The 19,359-nt window shown below is 46.5% G+C and overlaps 1 protein-coding gene across 2 annotated transcripts in view; it reads left to right on the forward strand.

Annotated features, from left to right (window-relative positions):
* Adra1b (adrenoceptor alpha 1B) overlaps positions 1-9,308 on the forward strand; it is a 117,682-nt gene extending 108,374 nt beyond the window's left edge. For both annotated transcript variants that reach the window (XM_075941289.1, XM_075941288.1), the window contains one exon: positions 8,603-9,308. In XM_075941289.1, coding sequence (XP_075797404.1) covers positions 8,603-9,201 — 599 coding nt within the window. In that variant the 3' untranslated portion in view covers positions 9,202-9,308. The remainder of the gene's footprint in view (positions 1-8,602) is intronic.
* The last annotated feature ends 10,051 nt before the right edge of the window (positions 9,309-19,359 follow it).

Consider the following 19,359-nt stretch of genomic DNA (forward strand, 5'->3'; position numbering starts at 1 on the left):
TTTATCCCCTCCTCACCCAAGCCTTACCTCCTCCTCCCAGCACCCCTTTGGTAGAAGGTAGAGAGAAATGATAGAAATGCCTCAGGCAAGTGGCGAGGTCTCAGCCCCTCAGCGCTTTCAGAGAGGCTGTCTCTTTAGATCTGCTTAAGAAGCCTGATCCCAAGTCTCCAAGTAACCGGTGTGGTGCCATGGGGCCTCCAGCACAGTGCTTCCCAGGGCTACCGCAGTTGCTGGTCAAATCAAATCCAATATGTGTTTGAGTGGTCTATGCGATAGCTTCAAATGACAGCTCTAAATGGGGCAAGAACCTCTGAATTCCATATTCAGTCGCTGATCAAATATTTACATAGCATCTACTATGTGCCAGGGACTGAGCTCCTGAAGGAGAAAGGGATTCTCAGGTCACATCTTTCAATACTTTGGGTCCCTCGAAAAGGAATGCCTCTCACTTTAGCATCAAAATGTCAAGTCATTTCACCTGTACTAACCTCTCTTTTCTGAGGGAGAGAGAGCAGGCCCGAGGCCTGCAGTATGGAACAGTCCAAAAGGTACTGAGAGTATTGTGTTTCAGTCTTATTTCCTTAACCATGGCTTTTCATTCATAGCAAATAACACAGGTTTTCAACTAGTAATAAAAGCTTCTCTCGAGACTCTTGATTCCTTTCTGAGGGACGTCGAGTTCACAGTATAGTCCTGGGCTTGGGAGATGATCCAGTGATTAAGAGCACTTGCTATGCAAGGATGAAGACCTGAGTTCGAATCCACAGCAGCCATGTAAAAAGTCAGACCATGGTCCCAAATACCTGTTACCCCAGCCCTGAGGGCTTGGCGGAGACAGGAGGGTTCAGTGAGAAATGCTGTCTTGGTGGAATGAGGTAGACAGTGATCAAGCAGGACCCCAGATAACCTCAGTGTACATTGGCAGCGATGTACACCCACCATATACAACACACACAAGAGCCTAGTTTATGACTTTATGTTATTAAAGTAATGATTAAACATTTACAAACATAGCTTTTTTTTTTTATTTTTTTCAAGACAGGGTTTCTCTGTGGCTTTGGAGCCTGTCCCAGAACTAACTCTTGTAGACCAGGCTGGCCTCGAACTCCCAGAGATCCTCCTGCCTCTGCCTCCCGAGTGCTGGGATTAAAGGCATGCGCCACCACCGCCCAGCTCAAACATAGCTTTTGTATGCATCTATTAGATGATATATTTTTAATTATCCTACAAAGAAATAGGTTTCATTATGGAAATTTTATACAATTTGTTTTAATTCATCTTCCTATCTCCTGCTTCTTCTCCAACCTCTTTCCCCTCCACCTTGTATTCTATAGATTAGGTACCAAATGTGAATAAATTTAAAGAAAAGTATGAAGTAAATGGTGGCCCAGAAGAACACTAGTAAGCCGAGTTTTAAGGTCAGGCTTCTCGGCCTTTGGAGGATTCCTGGTCCATTTACAACCATATGACAGCAAAACAGATGTTTTCTGAGGAAAAAAAAAATACAAGAAGGTTTCACGCAGCTCGGAGACCGTGTGGACCCCACCTTGGGCACAAATGAGAAAAGGCATTACAGTGAGAGCCCTTGCCTGTGGACAGCGGCCACTGTCCCCTTCCTGACGGCAGCCCCACTGGTGTCCATAGCAGAACAGAAGCTACGTGACAGTGTGCTCACGGCAGCCATGAGAGCTGAATGTACGGAGAGTTTTACCATGCCTTCAGCAAACATCAAGTCACTTCATCCCTGCAGGAAAAAAAAAAAAGCTCTCCTTTTTCCGAGCATCTGAGCCCAGCACTCTCAAGATGCCTCTCCCACACTCGGTTCCTGAGAATGAAGATCTGCTTACCTATATCTTTCCCCAACTCCACCCCTCCATAAACATGTGTTCAGTCCAGTCTACATTAGGTCCTAACGGCTATCTGCTCTCCACCAGGCTGAGTGACCTTGAGTGAGTCACTCTCGTCCCTTAGCAGGCGACTTGCCAAGGCCCGGAAATCTAAGGAGCAGGGTCAGAAGCACTGGGACTGTTTCACTAGCTGGAGAAACAGAGCCAGGCTCAGATACAAGCGATGTTCACATTGAGTTAGTGACATTGCCAAGGAGCCCGCTGCAGCCTGACGCCCAGAACAGATCACCTGCCTTCCAGGAACCCACTTTTCCTGTTGCGTTTACTCCTGTCTCCTGGCAGTCTGATCCAAGAAAGGATCTGTTTGGGTGCCCAGGGGAAAAGACCGACATGGTCCATCTTCTTTCATGCCAAAGAGGCTTAGCACCTTCTCCAGTTAACTATGGCTTTCTGGCTTCTACCAGGGCATGGGCTGGTCCAGCAAGTAGAGCCTAATCCTCCAATGTGTTGGGGTGGAGGTGGGGAGTGGGACTTGCCAGTGGAGAACTTGAGAGAAGAAGCCAAACTATTCCTGGAATCTGTACCGGGACACTGACAGTCCCTGACTCACAGTGCCCCCGTGTGGCGGGCCAAGGGAAGCCCATCCCCGTGCCCTAACCCCACAAGGAACTGTGACTTCACAGACACTGAACTTCACTGATGCAGAGTACTTAGCTCAAGCTAAGTCAAAGAAGGGAAACTGAGGCCCCAGATGGGAAAGTAATTAACCCAAAATGATATGTAAAGTTTTCAGTCACAGGTCCCAAGTATTTTTTTTTAATGACATTCCCTGACCCATCGGTACAGGAATAATTACTATGTGGTAAATGTCTATAACTTTGGAGTTGATTGGGGGCAGAGACTTGGTTCACAGAGCTCCCCTACAGACTTAGCAAACTGCATCTTGCTTAATCCTAAACAACACCGGGTGTAGTTGCTGCTGCTCACTCCCTGTGACTGATGAGAACCTGAGGTTCCTAAGGACCATATGAAACTTGCCCGGTCACATGGCTGCAGGCAGGATATTCGGGGTTATACCCACAAACAAATTCCATCCCAACCCATCAGAAATCTCTGAGGATGCTGGGTGGGGTGGCACACGCCTGTGGACCCAGCACTGGGAAGGTAAACAGAGGAGGATCCAGAGTTCAAGGTCACCCTCAGTTACGTAACCAAGCTTGAGCTACAGGGAGTCTGTCTTTTAAAAAAAAAAATTAACAAACAATAAATGGCCTCGCTGAAGGACTCACGCACGCTGACAAACGCTTCTGAGTCTCCACTGTGAAGACCAAGGATCTTGAATTTAAAGCCGGTCTATATGCTGCCTAGAAAGTTGGAAGACAGCCAGCGTCGAAGAGCGAACCCCACCCTGTCTCAGAAGTGCTATTGGAGAGCAGGGTGGTATCACACCAAGGTCTGAAGGAAGAGAAAAAGAGCACAAATGGGGCCAGAACGACCATAAGGGCGATAGCCTATCCAGCTAGCTGTCAGTGCCTAAAGCACAGTTGCCCCAGCTACGCCTCACAGGGGAGTTTAGCCTACAAACAAAGCGCGGGGAAAGTAAATGCCTGAGGCTTTTTATCACTGCGGTTGGCAACGGGTAGCTATTGGAAATCAATCACCTACTTGACTGGCATTAGGGAGCATGTAAAATAAATTACTATGCATCCAGATCAGACTATGATGTGGCATTGGAGGGGGTGACATAGCTGTGTAGACCCAGGCAAGGGCAAAGATCTGAGCAAAGCAATTTAGGAAAAGGTACACATACTGTGACCTCTAGTTTAAAAAAAAAAAAAATCCCAGAAGAAAAGCACAGCTGTTAACTCTGGTTCTCTGTACTTGACTGGAGAAAGAATTTTTATTCCTTTATAGATTTTTTTTTGTAACAGGTAATCTTTAACTCAGCACTATCATTTTATAGTAAAATACATAAATCTGCAGGGAGAGTAAAATTAATGTTTCCTATCCGGAAGGAATTGGCAGTCTGGGTAGTGGGCACGGCTTGGCAATAGCAACAAACTAGCAATGAAATGGTGAAATGAGATCCGCCCGGGTGTGTTCCGTGGGGCGCAGAACAAAGACGTCACTCTGACTTGACAGGGAGGATCAGAGCGAAGTGGCCTGAAGGCTGGTCGGGAGGTGTTGGTCCTCTGTATCCTCTAGTTCTACACCCACGAGGTTAACTATCTTGGTTCAATGGGTAAACGGGCTTGTCACCAAGCCCGATGACCTGAGTTCAGCACCCCAGATTTACACGGAAGAAAAAGATAACTATAACTCCCTGAAGCTGTCTCATAAGAGCTCTACCCACTCCATGACATGTGCCCACCTAACACAAAAGTAAATAAATAAATAATTTGCCTATATATTTGAGGGTAGAAGTTGCGACTGTACTCAAGAGGTACAGACATTTTTTTTTCTTGCTATTCCCTAAACACTGTCGTGTAATGGCCACTCGTGTGTCGTTTGTATTGTACTGGGTATTATAAGCAGTGGATTTCTTATCAGTCACCCTAGGATGATGCAAGGGAGACGGGCAAGGAGGTCACAGGCAAATCTTGCAGCATTTTACGAAAGCATCTTGAGCAGCTGTGGATTTTTATATTTAAAGGAAGAAGGTACCCGAACCACACTTGTGCTGATGCAGAGGAACATATGGGTGTGTGTCTGTGTGTGTGTGTGTGTTTCATTTTCACCCTCCCCCCAAGCATCTTTCAAAAAGCCACCTTTTATTATTATTTTTAAGGTGCCAGATCATTTGTGAAGGGTTTAACCTGGGTGTTTTCCTTTCTCTTTTCTCATTTACTTCTTCCTTATTTTTTTCATTTCTGTTTTGGTTTTGTTTTTTTGAAACAGAGATTCTTGTGGCCCAGGCCGACCTTGGAACTGAATATGTAGTTGACAGTGACGTTGAGTTTCTAATCCTCCCGCTTCCTCCACTCAAGTGCTGGAAGTTTAGATACACGCCACCACACCCCATGTACATAGATAGATAGTTTCACACACATACTATAAAAATTCTGTGAGAAGTTACTGTTCCCACCTTGTAGACAAGAAACTGAGGGAACTGATTGGCACTTCCAAAGTCCCACAGTCACCTCCTAACACTGGTCCAGGTCATTTGAATTCTACATGCAGTCACCCCTTATGCTGCCCGAACTGTCTGAGAGCCAAGAGTGCCTTCTACTCACAGGAGTGAACAACGTATCGCTACAAATTCCCATAAGGAAAACTGTCATCAGTCCTCTGCCTAGACTTTGCAAGGCCGTGGCCACAGGAGGTCATTTTGTAAGGAAGTTTAGCACAGGCCTTGGACACAACACACAGTGCAGATGAGATAGCCTGGATGCACACTAGCTGTTGTGATGTGTGTAGTTACTCAACTCACCACCATCTTCAACAGGTTTGACACCTGGCAAAGTTACACATTTATGCCCAGCAAGTGGGCTGTCTTGCTCTGGATCCGTCCCACCTTTGGTCACATTGTGTCCATAGCCACCATGCCGGTTCCCATTTGTCCCCGTGTGAAGGAGCAGGCTGTCTGTCTTTGTGCTCATTAGCACGTCCCTCCTCTGGTAGTGCATAAGGCTCTCATTCCTTTCCCTCTTTTGTTAAGACCTGTTTCCTGCACCCTCAGACTCTGCTATGGAAAGAAGCCCATAGCCTAAGACATACAGCTCACTCCCATCACAGGACACTGTGGATTCACTCACTCCAAGCTACATTTAGGGATGAGCCTTCTGCGCAGTGTCTCAATCCAAAGCAGTATCTTTGGATTTAGTAATAGGTCACAAGGCTTTTGGTGTAATTTGTCAGAATCAGAACATAGCACCCTTATCCATCTCTGCTCCACAAATGGCAACCCACTTCCACGTTTCCATATGTTTAAAGGTGAGATCCGTTATGTATAGTACTCTTTCTAGGCATAAACTCCAGGATAGCTTAGTCCTGTTCCTGTAGCCCAGCCGATCCCACAACAGCCACCACCATGGGCTGCTAAATAGAGACAGACGAGTTGAAACTCCCCAAAACAGTAAGACAGACCTCAAATGGCAAGGAAGGTAAAGTGTCACCCAGAGAAGAATGTAAACACAAACCAAGAACAAAGAGGGAGATTTTTTTCAAATGCATTTTATTTACTTTTGTTTGTTCAAGTAGGGGCGCATAGTATGCAACTGGAAGCCAGCAGCCAGCTTTCAGGAGTTGGTTCCCTCCTTCATCTGTGGGAAACCTGAAGAAGAAACGCAGGTTGTTAGACTTAGCAGCAAACACCTTTACCCACCGAGCCAACTCACCAGCCCAAGGGAAGGGATCCTAGAAGTATCCACACCACTTGGAAATACTCTATCCATCCATCAAGTTAGATTTCACAGTCACCCACAAGTCAGGCTCACTGTATGATAGGACACATAAGACAGAACACGGAAGTCTGTATGCCACAGGCTGCATGGTGGTGTAATGGGTTGAAAGTACAAAATGTTCTGTAAATTACAGTCCTGTTGTTTTAAATACATAAATAAGTAAACACAACAGGAAAACCTGAAAATGGATCGCAAAGGGGATTCCACGTTTGAATCCAGCCTGCTACATACCTAGATCCTGTCTCAAAAACAACGCTGTTTAAATGTGACTTTTCTGCGTTATAAGGTTTTGCTTGTTTTTAAAATATGCATCTTCTCTTTGCTCTTTTTATAGCTTCTCTTTCTCTAAAAAGAGTGTTAATGATTGCATCTTTTTATTTAAAAATATATTTCGTATTCAGATAGAATTTAGTTTCAGTGCCTGCTAAATTACAGACGTGCTGTGTAACCAGGAGCAAACCGCTTACCCACTCCAGGTCTCAGTTGCCTCATATTTAAAATAGAGGTTGTTTCTAATTTGACATTGCCATAAAATGACGTAGGGTCTCAAATTCGGAGGGTAAGCTGGCCGTGTTTGTGGGTCGCAGCGTTGCTTCGCCATCAGTCTATGCCGAGCGCTCTTATTTTATTGATTTATTTCCTTTTATCCCCATTTCCTATTCCATGTCCTTCTGCCTCTACCCCTAGGCAAACACTACATGTCTCATATGGTTCTGTGATGTGTTTCTTAATTTGAAAATGTTTCTGCAAGACACATATGGTTGTTTGGTGAATTACTTGAACGAAATTATTCATAAATCTCACCCTGTTTTACACTTTTCCCCGTGAAGAATGGTGTATTTAGACTGTTTCCATCTTGCCATAAGGTATGCCGCCGTGGGTCATCAGTGCTATACATTATCCAGGTTTACGTATGCCTCCGTTCTTTTCCCCAGGTTCTCTCCTATTCTCTGTCACCGACAACAACACTATCAAGTCATCCTCCTCCTATGTGCCACCTTATGGTCCGATGCGAAATTCTTCGAGTGCTGTGGCCTGTCCCAGCTCAAAGTGTGTTCACACCTAGTTGAACCAAATAATGCCAGTATCTACTCCCAGATGTCTACACAACCTGTCCCTTTAGCGGTCAACATCGGGGGCTCCTCATGTCCCCACAGCCTTACTTGGCAGTTTCTTAATGTTTTCTATCATCTGAGAAAACATGTTTTCTCGCTTTGTGGCTTCTATTTCAATGGATTTAACAGCCTGATACTTGGAGCATCTTGTCTGCATTCGTGTGAATTATCTGCTTTCTTTGCCTGTATTTTTTTTTCCTTTGAGTGCAGTGCTGCTGGGAACCCTGTCTTCTTCTGAGTTTCTTATTTGGTCTTGCTTTTGTGTTGGGGAGCTGTTTAGTTTTGCACCTTTGGCTGGTTGGTTGGTTGGTTGGGAGATTTTTGTTGTTGGTTTTTTTTTGTTTTTTTATGATTGTTTGCTTTTAGACAGAATCTCATTTTGCACTGCAGACTAACCTGACTCAGAAGCCCAAGCTGACCTAGAAATATGCATTCCAGAATGACCTCAAATTTCCAGCAATCCTCCTGCCTCAGCCTCCTGAGCACTGGGATTACAGGCATAACCCAGCATATAGATTTGTTTGTTTGTTTGTTTATTTTTAACATTTATTTGAGATGGTGCAGATGTGGGCATCAGAGGCCCAACTGCAGGAACCAGTTGCTTCTTTTCACCATATTGGTTCCAGGAACCAAACTCATATTGCCTGGCTTAGTGGCAACCGCCTTTACCCACTGAGCCGTCTCTGTTGTAATTTTTAAAAAGTGGTGAGAGAGAGGGAGAAACATACCATGTGACAGAGATCAGGTGGCGGAGGTTTTTATTGAGGGAACCCCCATGGTTGTCCTGGAACTCGCCCTGTAGACCAGATTGGCCTCAGACTCAAAGAGATCCGCCTGCCTCTGCCTCCAGAGTGCTGGGATTAAAGGTGTATGCCACCATCACCAAGCTCTATGTGTATATCTGTGTGAGTACATATGCGCATGTGTGTAGTGTTCCCGAGGCCAGAAGAGGGCGTCAGATGCATTGGATCCGGAATTTGGGGATTTCTCCCTGTGGGTGCAGGCATTCAAACCTTGGCCTTTGTGACAAAGCATCGAGTTCTCTTAACCAATGAGCACCTGCCCCACCCCCAATAAATTCATTTATTTAAAAATGGAAAAGGCTGGCTTGCAGGGATAGAAAATCATCTGGGACAAAACATGGGTGTGAGGAAACTGCCACCAAGCAGAGTTTAGGAGAGCAGCGGAGAAGAGAGTGTACTGACCAACCGCTGTCTTTCTGTCTGCACCCCTGCAGGTTCCCTGTTCTCCACCCTAAAGCCCCCGGACGCCGTGTTCAAGGTGGTATTCTGGCTGGGCTACTTCAACAGCTGCCTCAACCCCATCATCTACCCGTGCTCCAGCAAGGAGTTCAAGCGCGCCTTCGTGCGTATCCTTGGGTGCCAGTGCCGCGGTGGCCGCCGGCGTCGCCGCCGCCGCCGTCTGGGCGGCTGCGCTTACACCTATCGGCCGTGGACGCGCGGCGGATCGCTGGAGCGATCGCAGTCGCGGAAGGACTCTCTGGACGACAGCGGCAGCTGCATGAGTGGCAGCCAGAGGACCCTGCCCTCGGCTTCGCCCAGCCCGGGCTACCTGGGTCGTGGAGCGCAGCCACCAGTGGAGCTGTGCGCCTTCCCCGAGTGGAAACCCGGGGCGCTGCTCAGCCTGCCAGAGCCTCAGGGCCGTCGCAGCCGCCTCGACTCCGGGCCCCTTTTCACCTTCAAGCTCCTGGGCGAGCCAGAGAGCCCCGGCACCGAGGGTGACGCCAGCAACGGGGCCTGCGACGCCACGACCGATCTGGTTAATGGGCAGCCGGGTTTCAAGAGCAACATGCCCCTGGCCCCCGGGCACTATTAGGGTCCCTTTCCTTCCCACCCCCCCACACACACCCCGGGGGAGGACACCATCGTGGGGGGAGGGAGGGCGTGGGGGAAAAGTGTCAGCCCCGGGTAGACACAGGGTCTCAAGGGGACAAGGGGGAGGGGGGCGGGGAGAGGGGCAGCTGCTTTTCTGGCAGGGGCATGGGTGCCAGGTACAGCGGAGAGCTGGGCTGAGCATGCTGAGAGCCTGGGGGCCCCCTGACGCCGGCCGGCCGGGACTTAAGTCTCTCTCTCTTTTCTCTCTGTATATATATATTAAGAGTCCCCTCTATACGTATTTATCTGTGGGTACACGTGCGTGTGTCTGTGCGGTGTACGTGTGGGCTGCATGGGTGCGTTGTGGGGGGCCTGCCCGCCTGCGCGTGGAGGCGGAGTGTGTGTGAGCCCTGGCGAAGTCAGGTTTTATTGTTCGTCTCTTGACTTTGTACCTCTCAAGCCCCTCCGTGTTCTCTGGTTAATGTTGGCACTTTAATGGGGTTGGAAACCAAGTCAGATATTAAAAATCATTTCTCGTGTGTGGCTTTGAGTAATTTGTGGGGAGAAAGACAAGGAGAGCCTCGCATTTCCTCTTCCTTTATGTGTGATCAAATTCTAGGTCCTTTCTTTTGGGACAGACAAAAGGGGTAAGGGGTTAAGCTATCATTATAAGTGATACTGTTGCTATTACCATTATCGTATTTATTATTTTATTTCGGCTGTAAGAGTGAACAGGTACCACAGCAGGTGTGGGGGCCCAAGAACAACTTACAGGAGTCAATGCCAAAGAAACTATAGACAATGCCATCCCAACAAGTATACACACAAATACACACACCAAAATTTAAAAAAAATAAATAAATCAAGCAATTTAGAATCCTCCATCTAGGATGTCATGAGTTAATCCTAGATGCCCAGGTGTCCTAAGCTGAACTAGAATTATCTCAGCCAAGTCCTCGTTTCTACAGATGGATGACTGAGGTTAAGAATTTGGCAAGGGTCGCCTAGATGGTTGAGCAGGTAAGGGTGTTCACTGCCAAGCCTGACAACCTGAATTGGATCCCTGGGACCCACATGGTGAAATTAGGGGACTGAATCTGGCCAAGTTATCCTCTGACCTCCTCTAAGGCACTGTGGTGTGTGTCACATGTACACACACACACACACACACTAAAATGCAACAGCAATATTTTTTAAAAGAATTTGCCAGTTTCACCAAAGTTACAAGAACCCATTAATTTTGCTTGTGTCTCCAGGACTGTGTGTTATCATGCTACAACTGAGGACATCCTCCCAACCACCTCTTCTTGTTCCTACATAGAAGCGGGGGATAAACCTTATTATTCCCAGGGAAGAAGAAAGAACTTGGGTCCTCCAAACACATTTTATTAGCAGCACAAATCTTCCTTCAAGTGATTCTTCTACAGGATCCTGAGAGAAGAGAGTGGGGACACATGGAGAGGACAGAGCCTGGCCTTCTCAGCTTCCTCCTCCCTCAGTTCCTTCCCTGGGCTTGTCCAGATCACCCCGGAACCTTGCAGGTCTTGCAGGTCTTGTAGAATGAAAGCAATTTGGCCCAGTCGGACCTGGGGTCAAGCCCTGGCTCTGCGGGGCCTCAGGCACTTCGCCTTGCTATCTCTGACCTCCTTTCCCACCTCACAAACAGGCACGCTCCTACAGTCCACCAGGAAGTACCAAGGTTCGCTGAGGTTGTTCCCTGGCGTCAACACGGACATGCAAATGTCTGGACAGATTCGGGTTTTAAATTTGGATCTTGTAAATCTGAAACCACAGGCACCAAAGGCATTTCCTGCGCTGCTTGGATACAGTTAGTTCATCAGTGTCTGGTATCTGGAGGTCGCCCAGACGTTGCGGGGGGGGGGGGGGGGGGGGGGAGCGTGCAGAGTGGTGGCAGCTGCCTGACTCCTTCCAGAGTGAACATCGGCCAAATAGTAGCTAGCACCCCCCCAGAGAGTACTGGGCCCCAGATCAGCCTTGAGCCAAGCCAGCATGACGCTGGCCTCTCCACATCCCTCAGTGTGTGCTGGCCCAGGGAGGGCAGTTTACCAGAGCTCTGGGAATGGACAGGTCCTCTGTGATCTGGACTCCAGCCTAGGACAAAGTCGTGTCACTCCACACCCTCTGACCACCCGAATGCTTTAGGTCCATTTGTCACCGCTCAGACCTGCGTCAGAGTAAATCTGCCGATCAGAGTAACGAAGCAAGCGGCCTGGCAAGCTGGATTGACAGATCTCCCTCCAGAGCCAAGATCAAATCCCACCTCTGCCACTCAGCAGCTTGTCATGTTCAGCAGTTTATGTCACCAATCTAACCTCAACCTAATTTACTATGAGAAATGGACGATAAACAATGGTGTGTACTTTTAGCCCTGAGGAGACCAAAGGATACAGTGAGGGCGGAACAGCGAACACCGTGCCAGACACTCGGTAAGCATTCAGCAAACGGCAGCTATGCACACAGGTTTTCCTTATTCAGTTGTCTACATGGATATTTGAAATTTAGGAAATCTAAATATACAGACCAAAAAAGAACTTCAAGTTGTTCATAGACTCCAGAGCCTTAGATCTCGGGGTTCACTTCTTTGCAGGGGGTTCTTTGGGTTTGTTTCTTTCTTTAGATAGGTCTCGTTATCCGTCCAGAAGCATCCTCCTGCCTCAGCCTCCCAAGTGCTGGGTATATAGCTGTGTGCCAGCATGCCTTGCCAGGGTTCGTCTTTAAAAAGAAAGACACATGTTCATCACAGACTTAAAGAATGTTGTGGGCCGGAACTGGTGTCTTACTTTTGCAACCTCAGGAAGTTGAGGTTAGTTTGAAGACAGACTGGGCTACAATGGTTTCAGGCCAGCCTGAGCTGTGGAGTAAGATACAGTCTTAAGACAAATTTAAAAAAAAACACAAATGTGTGTGTGTGTGTGTGTGTGTGTGTGTGTATTTCCTGAAGCTTAAAGAAACATTACTCAAAGAGATCAGGCCAAAATAAAAGTAAAAATAAAATTTTAATACATGAATAAAAGTTGGACTAGTCTAGCACACCTGTAATCCCAGTACTTGGGAGGTGAGGCAGGAGGAAGTGCAGGAGTTCAAGGCCAGCCTCTGCAACCCTGAGCTACCTAAGACACTTTCTCAAGAGAAAGTATTTTTAAGTTACTAAAGCATTGTGGGTGGAGTGAGGAAGTGCCTCTCCGTGGATAAAGTGTTTTCTGCACAAGCATGGGGATCTGGGCTTGAATCTCCAGCACTCATAGAAAAACAGGGCCCTGGCCCCAATCTACATATGCAATACAACCCCTATACGTACGGCTCAGGGAATGTGGAATGATTGTAAGAGCCAGAGGACCAGGATCCATAGCATCCTTCTAGACCAGACAGGGATGCTGTACTCATGAACTCTCAACAGTATGGTTACCTAAGTAAGACCTGCGTAATGACAGCACTAGCCCACATGACAACTCAGGGAGGAGTTCACGAGTTCCCACCCCTAGATAAAGAGCTACAGGCAATCAATGGCTGCGGGGCAGGGGGGGAGGGGAGGCGCAGGCATCAGTCTTCTCTAGTGAAGAACCTCCTGGTAGATTATCTAAACCCAAGTGGTCGGCCCTGAACACATGTATGTAAGAGCAGCACTAAATGGGCTCAGGATAGTGTGTTTGCATGTGTGTGCATGTTCGTGTGTGTGTGTGTGTGCATGTGTGCATGTGTGTTCACATGCATGTGTGTGTAGCAACAATAATTATAGAAAAAGTCATGAATTTGGGAGTGAGTGAGGTAGAAGAACACTGGAGGAGTTAGAGTAGGGAGAGAGATGGGTGGAAATGATATAAATATATATAAGATTCTCAAAAAATAACTAAAAAAAAAATGAAGCCAGGCACCATGGTGAACATCTGTCACCCCAGCACTGGGGAGATGGAGACAGGTAGACACTGGGCCTCACTGACCAGTCAGTCCAGCTGAAATGGCAAGCTTTGGGTTCAGTGAGAGCTCCTGTCCCAAAAGCTAAAGTGAAGAATGATGGAGAAAGATGCCGGCGTTCACCTCTAGCCTCTGCATAAACACACATCAGGTGCACAGCTGCATATATGTACACACGCCCATGTGAACACATACACATGCTCACAAATTGCACATGCACACACACACACACACATTGCTGGTGGTTCTAAGAGTATGACTGGGGAAAGAAAGTCTGGGTGTCTCAGACAACACACATGCTGTGGGTGAGGGCCTGACGAAGGAGGCACAGAACAGCTGCGAGCATGCACTGGGGTTCAAGTACGTGCTCCCACCCAGACCAGATGCCACCTAGGCGCCAAGTCTTGCAAGTACGCTGAGGATCTGTTTAGCACCTACCTTTCAAGGTTAGGATGGGAGATAAAGAAGACAAAATGTGAAAGACTTTGCACGAATCAGCACTATCTTATTTGTTCCGGTTTGGTTTGGGAGACAGAATTTTATCACATATCCACATTGCCTTGAACTGGGCCTGAAGTGGGCCTCAGACTCACAACCATCCCTCTGCCTCAGTCTCCCAAGTGTTAAGAGTTACAGGCCTTCCATCCAGCCATCTTCAATATTTCCAACATCAGCAGCTTCTTCAAATATCTGGTGACATATCTGCACATGGTAGCACAGGCAGGATGATCAGGAGTTCAAGACCAGCCTGAGCTACATAGGATCCTGTCTCAAAGATGAACCAGCAGGTACATCTCTTTTCCCTACAAGCTCGATGGTGTGAATTCAGTCTCCAAAATCCACAGTGAAAGGAGAGAACCAATTCCCAAAAGTTGTCTTCTGACCTTCAAGCATGCACCATGGCATGTGTGTACGCATGCATGCCTGCACACGTACATGCATGCATACACAGAGATAATAATAAACAAATAAAATTTATTTTTAAAATTATCTGATGAAGATGGAGAGATGAGACTCAGTGGTTAAGAACACTTGTTGCTCTTTTAAAGGACCTGATTCAGTTCCCAGCATCTACACTGTGGCTCTCAACCCTGTTGGATATGACATTTTATTCTGACCTCAAGCACATATGTGAGTCACATACATACACGATACACATACATACATGCAAGCAAAAGATTCATACACATAAATAAATCAAAGAAATTAAATTTTAATTTGTCTCATGATAGCTAATGAAAAATAAGCATAGCGAGGCTAGTTGCATGTTTTATTCATGCCTTAAATCTCTTGATGAACACATGGAAATCAGCCTACAGATCTCTCAACAAATCTAATTCCATCAAAATACAGAAGAATCTAAATTCACAGAGGCGGCAACGGGGAGGGAAGGCAATAAGAACAATGGACCTGGCCTGTGTCAGATTTGAAAATACAATGTAGAAAACCCAGGTTCAGTTTCAGGGAAATCAGTCTGGCTCGAACACACTAGGTCAGCAATTGCCACATCAAGTGTGTCACAGGGGTAGATGGGCCAGGGTCATTCTCAGCGGGTTAGGCCTCATCATCAAGCATTGTCTTCCACTGAGGATGGGATGGTGATGGATTTTTAATGTATGGCATTACTGGGAGGCAGTAAAAGGAAGGAGGCAGGACCTAGGTCATTGGGAGCATGTAGGGAGGTGTTGCATCTTGACCCAGATTCTTCCTGTTTCTCCTTCTCCTCTACTTTGCATCTCTCTAGGGAGGGAATAACTGTCTCGCTACACAGTAACATGCCACAGTGGTATTCTGATTGAATACATGATGTCATGCAGCCATGACCTCTGAAACCATAAGCCAAAAGAAATCCTCCCCCGGGGCTGGAGAGATGGCTCAGAGGTTGAGAGCATTGCCTGCTCTTCCAAACGTCCTGAGTTCAATTCCCAGCAACCACATGGTGCCTCACAACCATCTGTAATGGGGTCTGGTGCCCTCTTCTGGCCTGCAGGCATACACATAGACAGAATATTGTATACATAATAAATAAATAAATAAATATTTTAAGAAAAAAAAAAAAAGAAATCCTCTCCCTATCAAGTTGTTTCTGCCCAAGCATTTGGTCACAGTGATGAGAAAAGTGGCTGGAAGATTTTTCCATGTGATACTTGTCTTTTGAAACTTTTTAAAGTCACGAATTTAGCCCTTTTTGTTAGACACCCTTCCCCAGGTCTCAGTGGGTTTAGCTGTGGTTGGTTAGTTGATTTGGATTTTAGTTTTTGTTGAGGTGTGATGCTCCTGAGCCCCAAACTTCACAGATAAAACTGGAGTTACCATATAATCTTCTATACACCATTACAATGAGAAATCAAAGGGCAGGAAACAGAAATGAGAAACATATAAGAAACACACAAAACAGGGCATCGGTGGTGCACACCTTCAATCCAAGCACTCAGGAAGTAGAGTCAGGTGGATCTCTGTGAGTTCAAAGCCAGCCTGATCTACAAAGTGAGTTCCAGGATAGCCAAAGCTACAGGGAAACCCTGTTTCAAAAAGAAGGAGGAGGAGGAGGAGGAGGAGGAGGAGGAGGAGGAGGAGGAGGAGGAGAAGAAGAAGAAGAAGAAGAAGAAGAAGAAGAAGAAGAAGAAGAAGAAGAAGAAGAAGAAGAAAAGAAACAGCTAATTAATATTCAATGGTATCAATATTAATGATAGGTCAGCACTATCAACAATAAGGAGAGAGAGGTTCTCATATAACTCAAGCTGGCCTGGTATGCACTGTGCAATGGAGGATGACCTTGGACTCCTGATTTTCCTGCCTCCACCTTCCAAACACAACAGGAATGTACCAATATGTCTGGCTTACTGCAGGGCTGGAATAAGAACCCAGGGCTTCATACCTGTTAGCAAGTTCTCTACCAACTTAGCCACATTCTGGCTAAGTTGTTTTGTTTTTATTGTTTATTTCTGGTTAGATTATTTTACATTTATTTATTTATTTATTGTACATAGGGGAGCAGGCCACATGCCACCCTGATGGTGTGGAGGCCGGAGGACAATCTGTACAAGTTGTTCTCTTTCACCATGTAGGTCCCAGAGATCAAACTTCATGTCAAGCTCAGTGGTTAGCTTGTTCATCTTGCAAGAGGTCTGGTACTCACTACAAAGCCAAGGTTAGCCTCCAAATCACCAAAGTTCTCCTGCTTCAGCCTCCCAAGGGCTGGGATTACAGACCCACATCTGAACATCTGGAGTGGAAAATCAACTTTGGAAGGAGTTGTATACTCAGAACATGGCTCTTGCATCTAAACTATCAAAGGCCGTAGTTCTCAGACTCGCAGAGTTTCCAGGTGTGGTGGTGCAGACCTGTGAACCCGGCGCTTGGGAGATGGAGACAGAAGAATCAGAGGTTTGAAGGCCAGCATGTGCAACACAGTGAGTGCCAGGTCAGGTGAGCTACAGAGCAAGAGCTTGTCTCAAACAAAATGATAAAACAAACAAAAACCGGGAGAGAGGAAGGATTATTCAGAAAGCTTATTTAAAAAAAAAAAAAGCAGACATGTCTGGAGGTGGTGGTGTACACCTTTAATTCCAGCAATCACCTGATTGCTGGAATTAAATTAAAGACAGGAGGATCTCTGTGAATTCAAGGCCAGTCTGTCTACAGAGTGAGTTCCAGGACAAGCGAGTGAGTTCCAGGACAAGCGTCAAAGCTACACAGAGAAACTCCGTTTCAGGAAGAAGAAAAAAAAAACAGACATATCCTACCTGCCACTCTTTCCAACTGCTTTAGCAAATGGAAGACCCAGGCAGGCACCTGATCTGTCTATCTGTACTCATAAGACACAGTTGGTCCATGACCAAACATCACCATCATTATCATCATCATCATCCCAGAAACAGAACATTACATATTAACTCAGGTCAGCCTGGAACTCACGCAAGCTAGGCTTGAACTCCAGGTAATCCTCCTGCCTCAACCTCGGCAGTGCTGGAGTGACAGACGTGTTCCGCCATGCCTGCATTGCTCTAAGGCATCATTGCTTTAGGAACGGAGCTAGGTTGCACCCCACGCAAACAACTGCCGTTTGGTTTTTTGGAAAACCTGATCCTCCTACAAAACACTATTTTGCTTGCACATCAGATACCTTCATCTTGTAAGGACGGATATACATGTCAACTAATTGGATAGCCTGACAATGTCTGCCGTCTTCTGGGACCCACTTTCCCCAGCGCTGTGTTAGAGAGGTTTCTCCTTCCCTCCCCAGGATGAGCTTCGCTGCTTTCCAGGCTTTAACTTGTACCCTCCATTCCCGGTTCCCGGTTGGTTTACATGTACACTCTTGCCCACGAGGACGAAGCCCGGTGTACAAGCAAATGACAGTTTTGTAAGAGAGTCAGGGTTTCCAAAAAGCAAACCGTCGTTATTTTGATGCGTTTCGGTTTGGTTTTATTTTACTTGGATTTTGCAGTACAAGGGATTGAACCTAAATCCTCCTTGCTAGCACAAACTAGGCAAGAGTCTAACACTAAGCTACATCTCCAGCTTTCGTGCCTTTTAAATAATGCAGGAAGGTTTCAACTTCCTCCTTTACATGTGGAAGTATTTGCAGTCGGATTTCTGTGTTTTCTGCTCTTGCCAGAAGCTCTGCTGGGACACCACATCCGAGCGCTGGGAGCACCCCTAACGCGCGTGTCTCTCCACCGCGCTCAGCAGGCGGGCAACGCCACAGCGACAGCTCACCACTGGGAAAGAATAGGACCCTGGGGTTGCTCCTCGCCGCCTACAACCGAAAGTCCTTCCTGCATGCCCGCAACACCAGGAAGCTGTTCCTTGGAGGAGACAGGGACCCGCACCGAGCCACGCCCCCTTGCTACCAACAGGTTCTTCAAATGTGACCAACTCACCGTTGAGGCAGGCGGGCGCGCCACCTGCTGTGCAAGGCGAGTAAGCGACGCAATTGAACACATGCTTTGCAATTCAGCTTGGATTTTCTCTGCAGCCCTTCCCCTGGCTCCCATTTGGGGGAATGTTCTGGAATTCTAGATTAAGACTACTTAACCTGGAACCTGTGTGTTGGCTTCAGCGAATCTAGGACCCTTGAAAACATCGTTCAGGGTTGATGATTTTTCTGGAAAGGAGTAGTTTTCCTAAGTTTGACTAATAATGCTATAGTCTGTAGACACAGACACACCCACACACTTACTTTCTCTTGGGTAAATACCTAAGAGTAGTATTGCTGGGGTGTCTGGTAAATGCATATTTAACTTTACAAAATTTTCCTGACTGTTTCTAATATTGCTGGGCCAATTTGCATTCCTGCCAGCAAGGCATGAGATAGTTTAACTTTGCCTCCTGGCCAGCACCGGACACATTAGTCGGCTATAATTGCTACTCTCCAGGGGCTTACATTTGCATTTCCCTAATGACTAATAATGGCAAATGTCATTTATGTGCTTATTTGCCCTCCATGCATTTTTGATGGTATATCCATGACTGCTCATTTTTATTTTTTTATTAGATATTTTCATCTTAGTAAGATGTACCGTTTCAAGCTGGGGTATAAGATTTCTTAATTTATGGAGAAGGAGACATATTTCAGCTGTTAGGAGCACTTGCTGCTCTTTCAGAGAACCCAGATTCAATTCCAAGTACCCAAGTTCGACATCCTCTCTTGGTCAGGTGTGGAAGCCCAGAAATGTGAGCCGATTTCCACCTTGTCAGATGGTCAGAGTTTGGAGGTTGCTAAAAATTGTTGACAACAACCAGGGCCACACATCCTGACCCAGGATGCGGTGACTTGGTTCTTTTGACATTAAGATGGCACATACAGGTAGATCCACTCCATCCTGACAGATGATCAGGATATGTAAGCATACTTCTGCTCCTTCTTTTGTAACAGGAGGTTTGACCTAGGGAATGGCTGCCTTCAGGATATTTGGTCTAGGGTGGCTTCACTGTCTAAACAACAAAGTGCTAATGACCTGATGTCTGTTGACAGAGGTTTCTATCCTGCCTGGTCCTGCAGTCATTAAGCCCCAAAGAAACACACAGAGGTTTACATTAATTATAAACTGGTTGATTTAGTAGCTCAAGCTTCTTATTAATTAATTCTTCCTTACATCTTAAATTAGCCCATTATTCTTGTCTATGTTAGCCATGTGGCTTGGTACCTTTTTCAGCAAGGCAGTCACATCTTGTTTGCTCTGTGTCTGGCTTCCTCTGTGTCTGGGTGATGACTGCAGAC

This window comes from Microtus pennsylvanicus, chromosome 11 (assembly GCF_037038515.1).
Source record: "Microtus pennsylvanicus isolate mMicPen1 chromosome 11, mMicPen1.hap1, whole genome shotgun sequence".
Lineage (NCBI taxonomy): Eukaryota > Metazoa > Chordata > Mammalia > Rodentia > Cricetidae > Microtus > Microtus pennsylvanicus.